At 42.6% G+C, this 10,483-nt stretch overlaps 1 protein-coding gene across 2 annotated transcripts; it reads left to right on the top strand.

Annotated features, from left to right (window-relative positions):
- The first annotated feature begins 2,080 nt into the window (after nt 1–2,080).
- Nucleotides 2,081–6,131, top strand: LOC123998063 (gastrula zinc finger protein XlCGF57.1-like). 2 transcript variants are annotated; one of them, XM_046302913.1, is made up of 4 exons: nt 2,081–2,188; nt 3,790–4,169; nt 4,271–4,346; nt 4,601–6,131. In XM_046302913.1, the coding sequence occupies exons 2-4, from the start codon at nt 3,822–3,824 to the stop codon at nt 5,983–5,985; spliced, it is 1,809 nt and encodes a 602-aa protein (XP_046158869.1). In that variant the 5' UTR covers nt 2,081–2,188; nt 3,790–3,821; the 3' UTR covers nt 5,986–6,131. The 2 variants fall into 2 exon arrangements, with proteins under 2 accessions (XP_046158869.1, XP_046158870.1); XM_046302914.1 differs by lacking the exon at nt 2,081–2,188 and adding an exon at nt 2,228–3,097.
- The last annotated feature ends 4,352 nt before the right edge of the window (nt 6,132–10,483 follow it).

Raw genomic sequence — 10,483 nt, 5'->3', positions numbered from 1 at the left:
GGACCAAAACGCAGCGTGGTTATATTGACTCATGTTTAATAAAAACGGATAACCATGAACACTACAAAACAATAAACAGCCCTATCTGGTGCAAAACACAGAGATAGGAACAATCACCCACAAAACCCAACACAAAACAGGCTACCTAAATATGGTTCCCAATCAGAGACAATGACTAACACCTGCCTCTGATTGAGAACCATATCAGGCCAAACATAGAAATAGACAAACCAGACACACAACATAGAATGCCCACCCAGCTCACGTCCTGACCAACACTAAAACAAGGAAAACACATACGAACGATGGACAGAACGTGACAATTACCATGTTTTCTCTGCAAAACTATATAGACTATTTGGACACTACAAATCCATACTAATTGCACAGTTTGGTCTTGATCTGATTAATCTCTAGAGAAACTGTGTGTAACGGATGTGAAACAGCTAGCTCAGTTAGCGGTGGTTCGCGCTAAATAGCGTTTCAATCGGTGACGTCACTTGCTCTGAGCCCTTGAAGTAGTGGTTCCCCTTGCTCTGCAAGGGCCACGGCTTTTGTGGAGCTATGGGTAACGATGCTTCAAGGGTGACTGTTATTGATGTGTGCAGAGGGTCCCTGGTTCGGGCGAGGGGACAGTCTAAAGTTATACTGTTACATGTGCATTCTGTGCATTGAGCTTATATTTTAAAAACAATAATTGAATTAGAATAATAGAACCGACGTTGGTCATTTAGTTGTTGTTGTTGTTTTTTCCTTTTTACATTTCGGTGAATCGCTCGGGACCACCCAGATGTATCTCTTAAAAACATGTGTTGTATACTGTCATCTCTAAGATGCAGTGACTATGTAGAACAAATAAGACAAGAAACTTTCTGAACTAGAGGATTTTTGTAGGTGTTGCAAAAACAGATATGCAAAAATCCTTGGGTCTCACAGGATTCAATTACTGAAGGTGAACTTTAAAACAAAATTTTATTTCACCTTTATTTAACCAGGTAGGCTAGTTGAGAACAGGTTCTCATTTGCAACTGCGACCTGGCCAAGATAAAGCATAGCAGTGTGAACAGACAACACAGAGTTACACATGGAATAAACAATTAACAAGTCAATAACACAGTAGAGAAAAAAGGGGAGTCTATATACAATGTGTGCAAAAGGCAGGTAACTAAATGTCAGCAAGGGTTTTTTTTATGAGAGAAATGACATTTCCCATTGTCCGTTCCCTTTCTCCCCTCTTATCATACCCTTCTTTACCTTTGTTCCTCCCACCCATCTCTGTCCTTCCTCAGTCTTGTCTCCTCAGTTCTTTCCTTGTCCACACTGCACCATCTCCTTTACTGACTGTTACTTCCTGGAGAACCACATCAAGACCAAACACCAGAAGCAGTACCTGGCCATGTTGAGAAGCCAAGTCTCAAAGAGTAAAAGAGTGTATGGCCCCACACACCGCTGTCCCCACTGTAGCTGCATGTTCCATACACCACGACAGCTACACGTCCACACCCACCAGGCCCACCTCTCTGCCTGTCCCCAGAAACCTGCCCCTCCCCTGTTCCATTCCAGCCATTACAATGATTCTGTCCTCCAATAGCTCCTCCCACCAGCCTCCTCTGATCTACACTATGTGCATGGATTAACAGGGTTCCTACTTGAACAGAGAACCACCCATCCTGTCATTAACTGATTTGTACCAGTCCATGGATAAGAACCATCATTGGCCTGCAGTGGTGTTGATATCACCTTTGTCCTGTACAGCAATGGTTCCCAACCAGGGGTACTAGCCTAGGTACCCTGGGGGTACTTGAGAAAACGCATAGACTTATGAGACTATAGGCCTACTGGTAAAATGCACATGGGATACTTCAAGGGTACTCCAGGCAAAGCTAAATTTAGTTGGTGGTACAGTAACTAAAAACGGTTGGGAACCAATGTACAGTATCATTCCCACATTCTGACAGCAGAAGAGGTTATTATTGCAATATAATACATATTTTTACAATGAGAAACATACCACACATTTCCAGTATTATTTATTTTTTAGGAATATGGCTTTAAGAATCCACATCAATAAACCGCCTCCAACTCGCTGCATATCGAGGATCCATTACCTGATTGGTCAAGGCCACGTTTAGTAGGCACTTTAAGGACATAAACTAGGAAGTGCAGCGTTTTTGTGGCGTCGACAAAGGTAGGCGAGGCCCTTCTATCATTGAGCATTTTACGAGCTATAGAATATGTTAGCCTTTGTTGTATTGTTCTTATCAACAAAGACGAGACCACTCGTTAACCACTTCTGTGAAACTCCATGTGATTATTGCATTTTCGTTGTCGTGTGTTTGCACCAAAGATACTGGATATAATGACGAGATGCGTGTGTCTCCGCCCTAACAATGGGGATTCGATGTCAACAGAGCACAACGGCGAGGTCCCCCCCTATTGCTTTCTTTAGATAGGTGGATACATCTCGTTTTTTGAATATTCTATGAGGGGTGTTAACGTCCAACGCCTGTAGACCGTCTTGAATTTCAACAGGGACAGCTCTAGTATAAAGTGATTTTCTCAAAGTTGCCGGGATGTCAGTGCATCACACTTATATCAGTACACTCGTAATAACCTAAGCATTACCAAACTTATATTATATCAAATAAGCCGCACGTATTACAATAGCATTTACTTTTTTATCTTGATTTAATTCGACACTCTCATTGCCCCGACCCCATACAAAAACGCCATACATAATTAATGATCTGCTTAACGTGGACAGATTTTGGGCAGAGTACACCCTCTTGCATTGCCTCTCCCCATCTGGTTACACTTGCATTCAGTAGCATCTATGAATCACACGAATACATGGGATTGACGTCAAACGGAAGAACCAAGGACAGGATGGTTCCAGGGACTATTCATTAGCGGATTCTGTTGCAAGACGTTTCTTTAACGGAAGCAAAAGGAACGAAACAGGGAGGGACCTATCTGAATTTGTCCAATAGAAACTCGTGGTTGGACTAATGACAACACCCCTGATGTTCTGAGATTCTATCTGGTGTTTACAAAACAATTTCTGCTGCGAGATTATGATATCCTGACTTGTTTAAAGGTACTACGTGGTTAATCTGATGTTTGCATTGGCCGTGCAGCATTTACGGTGATACGCCTCTGCAGAAATAGGGCATTTATACTTATTGCACTTTGTCAAGCAGCGCAGATCTGTTGTAAAGGCAGTTGCCAAGGAATGAGTTTGTGTTTATACAGGACCCTCCCAACCCTACCTACCGTGACCCAATCATGTCAATGCGGAGGAGCTAAATGGAGCCCTCCACATTGTTACAACATTTGGGAGACGCCATCCATATGGAGCATCTGACCGCATAAATCGGCTTTTAGACAAAGCGATTTTAACGGTAGAGCAAAGGATGGCAATGTATGGGAAATTAATGGCTGCAGTATTGCCGTTATAATGACTATATAATGCATGGAATGCCTAGACTTAAATGTATAAAAGTGTGTATTCTAATTTAAAGTGTATGTTCTGTCCTTGTGCTATACCTAATCGATTAATGTTCTGTAATATGTCATGTTTTGTGTGGACCCCAGTAAGAGTAGCTACTGCTTTAGCTAATGGGCATCCTAATGAAATACAAATCCTAGCAGCTCAAGACATTAGCTAGTTAGTTTAGGGATCATGAGTGGCACAGCAGTCTAAGGCACTGCATCTTAGTGCTAGAGGCGTCACTTCAGACCCTGGTTCGATATTAGTATGATCAATAAAACCTGCTCTTTTCCCCACAGAATTCAAATGAAGAAGCACTCCAGTCAACAAGATGAAGAGCAAACCTGGGAAAAAGCAACACAGCAAAACTAAGATGTCTAAACAACATCGAGACCCCATCAAAACAGTGTGTGGAAGACAGTCAGATGATTTTGACTGCAATAGAGAAGAACCAGACATTAGTCAAGCACCCTACATTACTAAAGGGGTTTGCATCAGCTCCATCCAAATCAAAGAGGAACCAACAGACTTTGAACAGCAGGGAATGGGAGAGGAACAAAACCGTTCAGTTCCTTCCTTCCAGAAGAAGCACATCAAACATCAAAATACATCCAGTCCAATGACCGGGTGTAGCCAGATATCAAGGAGTCCTATGGTGATGCTAACAAGATTGTCTAATGTAAGAAGAGTTCCCAACATGTGACAGTTAGTAACTAGATAAGAGTGTTTAGACCTTTGGTTCATGCATACTGTGGTTTCTTCATCTTTCTAATCCATAAGGTGGTGGTTAAGACTCTTCTGCGAGACACTAAAGTGTGTTTGGTGAAGGAGGAAAACCCAGATGAGCCCGATTGCGGTAAGGCATAGTTCATACATCCAGTTCACCCACAACACTGCATTTGAAATGGAGGATGGGATTACTTGAACATCACCTGAACATTAATTTAGCAAACTTTGAAATTAATATTCAACAAAGATATTTACTCAAGTATTTTATTGTTGAATGAGTTAATGTAAGAAATCACATTTGTGTTCTGTTTCCTCCTCCCATCGCTCTCTTCTCACTCTTTCTACCATCCTTCCACTGCTCTGTCCCTCCCTCTTCCTCAGTCTCTACTTCTCAGTTCTTTCCTTGTCCACACTGCACCATTTCCTTCACTGACTGTTACTTCCTGGAGAATCACATCAAGACCAAACACCCGAAGCAGTACCTGGCCATGCTGAAAAGCCACGTCTCAACGAGTAAAACCGTGTATGCCCCCACACACAGCTGTCCCCACTGTAGCTGCATGTTCCATACCTCACGGCAGCTACACGTCCACACCCGTCAGGCCCACTCCTCTGCCCCGTTAAGGAAACTTCACCCCTGCCCCTATTGTGCCCGCAGCTTCCAGTACATAGCCAGACTGCATACTCACTGCAAGGTTTGGCACAAAATGTCTGTCGCTTTCACAGATGGATACCTCAGTTGCGCTGACTGCGGAAAGAGCTTCAAGAATTGCTGGGGACTGGGGCCTCACCAGTGTCACAAGCCTGAGGACACTAAGCCTGAGGATGGCCCTGTCTATATGAGCATTGGCATGCCATGCTCAGAGTGTGGCAAAAGCTGCTCTAGTCCTCAGAATCTGCGCATTCACATGCGCACACACACCGGCGAGAAGCCTTACGTCTGTAAGGAGTGTGGCAAGAGCTTCTCAGAAGCCAGCAGTCATTGCAAACACATGATGATACACTCGGGGGTCAAGCCATTCAAATGCCAGGATTGTGGAAAGGATTTTGCCCGGATGGGGCGCCTCCGAGTTCACATGACTATTCACTCTGGCGAGAAGTCTTTCTCCTGCTCCAAATGTGACAAGCGGTTTGCATACAAGGACTGTCTGAAGCTTCACCTGCGCACACACTCAGGGGAGAGACCTTTCAAATGTACTGTGTGTGGTAAAGACTTTGCTTACAGAAATTATCTGAAGTTGCATCTGAAGATCCACAGCAATGAAAGGAACTACCATTGTGGGGTTTGTGGGCTGAAGTTCATAAACAGTGCAGCATTGAAAACCCACCAGCGCACACACACTGGTGAGAGGCCTTTCCATTGCACAGTGTGTGACAAGACATTTTTCCGACATGAACACCTGAAGAACCACCAGCGCACTCACACAGGTGAGAAACCATACACCTGTACCGAGTGCGGTAAAAGCTTCACTCAGTCTGGAGATCTAACCAAACACAAGCGCATCCACACTGGGGAGAGGCCATTTGAATGTTCTGAATGCCACCGACGGTTTATCTGTTCTGCTGATCTGACCAGACACATGAGGATCCACAATAACTCACGGCCATATCCCTGCCAAGAGTGTGACAAGAGATTCCGCTTGGCCAACCACCTTAAAATTCACATGAGGACCCACACTGGGGAGAGACCATACTCCTGCCCCCGCTGCCATCGCACCTTCGCTCGCACCCACCACCTCTCTGGTCACCTGCCTAGATGTCACTGAATGATGAAATTAGAATGTATATAAATAGTATTTTACTCTTGTTGTAGTAATTTAATAAGGGAACAGTGATCTACAGAAGATGGTTTTGTGCCCGACTCTGTTGTGGTAATGCCAATAAAGGCCTCTATAGTCTGTGAGAGATGGCACGCCTGTTGTGTAGTTCTGGTGTTTTTTTGTGTATGCAAACTTGTTGATTGAGCTGGAGGCGTGTGTAGCCAATAAGAGAGTCATATCCCACATTTCAGTCTCCCAGTATACATTGGCCTGCACTGGCTGGTTTTGATATTGCAGCATGTCTGATTACATATTACGAAATGCAAGCTATTGAAGAGGATTGATTTAAGCTCTTAAAGGCTATGCATGGCTATGCACACTTACAGTAAGTGTGCAGGCTATGCACACTTACTGAGATGCAGCCGCCACAGTAGCCAGATCAATGTTTATACAGGACCTCCCGCCCCCACTTATCGTCAACCAATCATGCAATGATGAGCTATACAGTGCCCTCTGCATTGTTACAAAATGTGAGCGGTGCACAGCGATGTGGTACAGAGCTTGATTTGGCCTCTGCATGCCTCCGGAGGCTTCGCAATTGTGTCACACCTTCGACCACATTTGTGGATCAAGCATAGATTGGCTTTCAGGCTACACTATCATTCCCACATTTTGATAGTCACATTGTGGACCTAGGTACATTCTCAATTAGCCTAGCTAACTCTTCCGTCATTTCATCGCCTCTTTTTGAAAAAGGTCAAAGGTCATCAAAGAGAGGAGGCGAGGAAATGTGGAAACAAATGCACATGTATGAAGACTCCTTCACATGCAAATCTAAAAGTCATTTAGATAGTTTTATGAATAAAAGGATAAGTAGCATGTCGTTTTTAAATACGTGCTTGCTTTTCTCTGTTAAGAACAGCTGATTCAAATTGGGGTGAAGCGGATCTCCAAACCCTCCCGCAAAGGACTCTGGTAGGATAATCTTGTGCTTCCTTGACATGAGGGTGCGAGGACATTTCTCAGTTCACCTACTAACATATGGACACTCGACCACTTATCGGTTTCCGGGTCACGGAGGACAGAGTATTCGAGGAGATGACAGCCTTTTGTCCAAATGAGAACATCCCCTAGTCTCTGAAATCCCAGACCTAGGACAACAAGGCTGTGGGTTGTAGGTCTTGTAGTTGAAGAAGCTGACAATCTGCCAACAGTGCATTAGACTCATATATATATATATATATATATATATATATATATATATATATATATATATATATATATATTGGTGTGCTTGTTAAAGGGTTAATGATGCAAGGTGATTTGTAGATAAGTCAGTCTCGACTTGCCTTTAAAGTCGGCTGCAATGTCGAACGTGCCCATTTATAATGAACTCAAAATAGTTCATTTATGTCGTTTTCAATGAGGGGGTTCGATCAATCTTGCCCAGGCAAGCGTGTAGTCGTGTTTTGCACCTGCTGAAAGTAGATTGCATTCGATTTGGAACCGAGCTGCCTCGGCGTGAGACCACTGATTAACAAAAAGGAAGAGGAAGGCATAACTCGCAGAAACTCGGTCTTTCTCCAGCAGGTGGCGTTTGTTCGTTGTTTCAAACAAGTAAGGAGTTTAAATGAGTGTAGAACCGGGGCCTCCCACTCCTCTTTCTATTCTGGTTAGAGGCCGTTTGCGATATTCTGTGAAGGCTGTAGTACACAGCGTTGTACGAAATCTTCAGTTTCTTGGCAATTTCTCGCATGGAATAGCCTTCATTTCTCAGAACATGAATAGACTGACGAGTTTCAGTGGACAGTTATTTGTTTCTGGCCATTTTGAGTCTGTAATCGAACCCACAATTTCTGATGCTCCAGATACTCAACTAGTCTAAAGACTGAAAGTTTTATTGCTTCTTTAATCAGCACTACAGTTTTCAGCTGTGCTAACATACTTACAAAATGTTTTTTTTAATGATCAATTAACCTTTTAAAATTATAAACTTGGATTAGCTAACACAACGTGCCATTGGAACACAGGAGTCATGGATGCTGATAATGGGCCTCTGTACACCTATGTAGATATTCATTAAAAATCAGCCGTTTCCAGCTACAATAGTCATTTACAACATTAATAATGTCTACACTGTATTTCAGATCAATGTAATGTTATTTTAATGGACGAAAAAAATGTGTTTTTCTTTCAAAACAAAGACATTTCTAAGTGAACCCAAACTTTTGAACGGTAGAGTATATTTAACAGATGTTATTGCGGGTGTAGCGAAATGCTTGTGTTCCGAGCTCCAACAGTGAATTAATATCTAACAATTCACAACAATGCACAAATCTAAAAGTAAAATAATGGAATTAAGAAATGTATAAATATTAGCACGAGCAATGTCGGAGTGGCATTAACTAAAATATAGTAGAATAGAATAGGGTAAATACGTTTGAGATGAGTAAAGCAGTATGTAAACATTATTAAGGTGACAAGTGTTCCATTATTAAAGTGACCAGTGATTCCATGTCTATGTATTTAGGGCAGCAGCCTCTAAGGTGCAGGGTTGAGTAGTCGGGTGGTAGACGGCTTGGGAATGTGGTCTGTGGGGTATATCTGACCTCCATCATCTAGGACATGACAATCAAATCTCCCCATTTCTGACCTTTTTTTAACAGTTTTGCAGGCCTTCTCATACAGCTGCAACTGTATATGCATTTGTAAATCAAGACCTTTTTGGAGTTGGGCTCTGGATGGTGCAACTGTTGAGAATCTGAGTCTATGGTTGTTGTGGGGGAAAGGGGTTGAGTGTGTATGAGTGTGTGTGTGTGTGTATCCCACAACTGTTGCAAGGGAGTAAAAGATGTTAGGGACAATATAGGAAGATTCACAATAGTTGTTTGCTAATGTAATAATTGCTTGCCATAATGTAATTTTGGTAATGGCGAGACTGGTGAGATGTAAAAATCCTTTGCATAAATTGCCTACATTACTACAAACATTAACAGCTAATTATATATAATATAAATCGAGGTGAGGGCGATGGAAATGCATTTGGCAGTTGATCTACTTCTGTTCTGTTTTCGAAGAATGGTTCCCGGTTTCTCCGGGGCTATGGGTTCCGGGGGGTCGAGGGTGGTCTGCCGGGCATTGGGATGACAACCCAACTCAGGATAAGGAGGGATTTTAGCCGGTGGAATAGGGGGGGACCAATTGGAGGTTTACTTAGTAGCAATGTACATATTAGCTGATGGTACAGCTATATAGACAATCAATCATCATGTTACATTTGCCAACATATATTTTGATTAATATCATTTAAATGTGTGTCTTATTATGGTAAGTGGTGAAGCCTACTAGATGATAACTTGTTTATAACTAGGACAGAAATGTATAACTGACTCTTTCCGACATAGTTGAAGTCGGAGTTTACATACAGTTAGGTTCACATACAGTTAGGTTCATATACAGTTAGAGTCATTAAAACTAGTTTTTCAACCACTCCACAAATTCCTTGCTAACAAACAGACTTTTGGCAAGTCGGGTAGGACGTCTACTTTGTGCATGACACAAGTCATTTTTCCAACTATTGTTTACAGACAGATTATTTCACTTTTAATTCACTGTATCACAATTCCAGTGGGTCAAACGTTTACATACACTAAGTTGACTGTCCCTTTAAACAGCTTGAAAAATTCCTGAAAATGATGTCATGGCTTTAGAAGCTTCTGATAGGCTAATTGACATCCTTTGAGTCAATTGGAGGTGTACCTGTAGATGTATTTCAAGGCCTACCATCAAACTCAGTGCCTCTGCCTGACATCATGGGAAAATCAAAAGAAATCAGCGAAGACCTCAGAAAAAAATTGTATACCTCCACAAGTCTGGGTCATCCTTAGGAGCAATTTTCAAACACCTGAAGGTACCACATTCATCTGTACAAACAATAGTACGCAAGTATAAACACCATGGGACCACGCAGCCATCAAACTGCTCAGGAAGGAGACGTGTTCTGTCTCCTAGAGATGAACGTGCTTTGGTGCGAAAAGTGCAAATCAATCGCCGAACAACAGCAAAGGAACTTGTGAAGATGCTGGAGGAAACAGGTACAAAAGTATCTATATCCACAGTAAAACGAGTCCTATATAGACATAACCTGAAAGGCCGCTCAGCAAGGAAGAAGCCACTGCTCCAAAACCGCCATAAAAAAGCCAGACTACGGTTTGCAACTGCACATGGGGACAAAGATCGTACTTTTTGGAGAAATGTCCTCTGGTCTGATGAAAAAAATATATAACTATTTGGCCATAATGACCATCGTTATGTTTGGAGGAAAAGGGGGAGGCTTGCAAGCCGAAGAACCCCATCCCAACCGTGAAGCACGGGGGTGGCATCATGTTGTGGGGGTGCTTTGCTGCAGGACTGGTGCACTTCACAAAATAGATGGCATCATGAGGCAGGATAATTATGTGGATATATTGAAGCAACATCTCAATACATCCGTCAGGAAGTTAAA

Source organism: Oncorhynchus gorbuscha, linkage group LG15 (genome assembly GCF_021184085.1).
Source record: "Oncorhynchus gorbuscha isolate QuinsamMale2020 ecotype Even-year linkage group LG15, OgorEven_v1.0, whole genome shotgun sequence".
Taxonomy (NCBI): Eukaryota; Metazoa; Chordata; class Actinopteri; order Salmoniformes; family Salmonidae; genus Oncorhynchus; species Oncorhynchus gorbuscha.
This window is presented reverse-complemented; position numbering and strand designations above follow the sequence as displayed.

Coding starts and splice junctions, on each gene's coding strand:
- LOC123998063 (XM_046302913.1), top strand. CDS start 3,822: ATGAAGAGCAAACCTGGGAAAAAGCAACACAGCAAAACTAAGATGTCT. Junction 4,170..4,270: donor TGCTAACAAGATTGTCTAAT/GTAAGAAGAGTT, acceptor CTAATCCATAAG/GTGGTGGTTAAGACTCTTCT. Junction 4,347..4,600: donor CCCAGATGAGCCCGATTGCG/GTAAGGCATAGT, acceptor CCTCTTCCTCAG/TCTCTACTTCTCAGTTCTTT.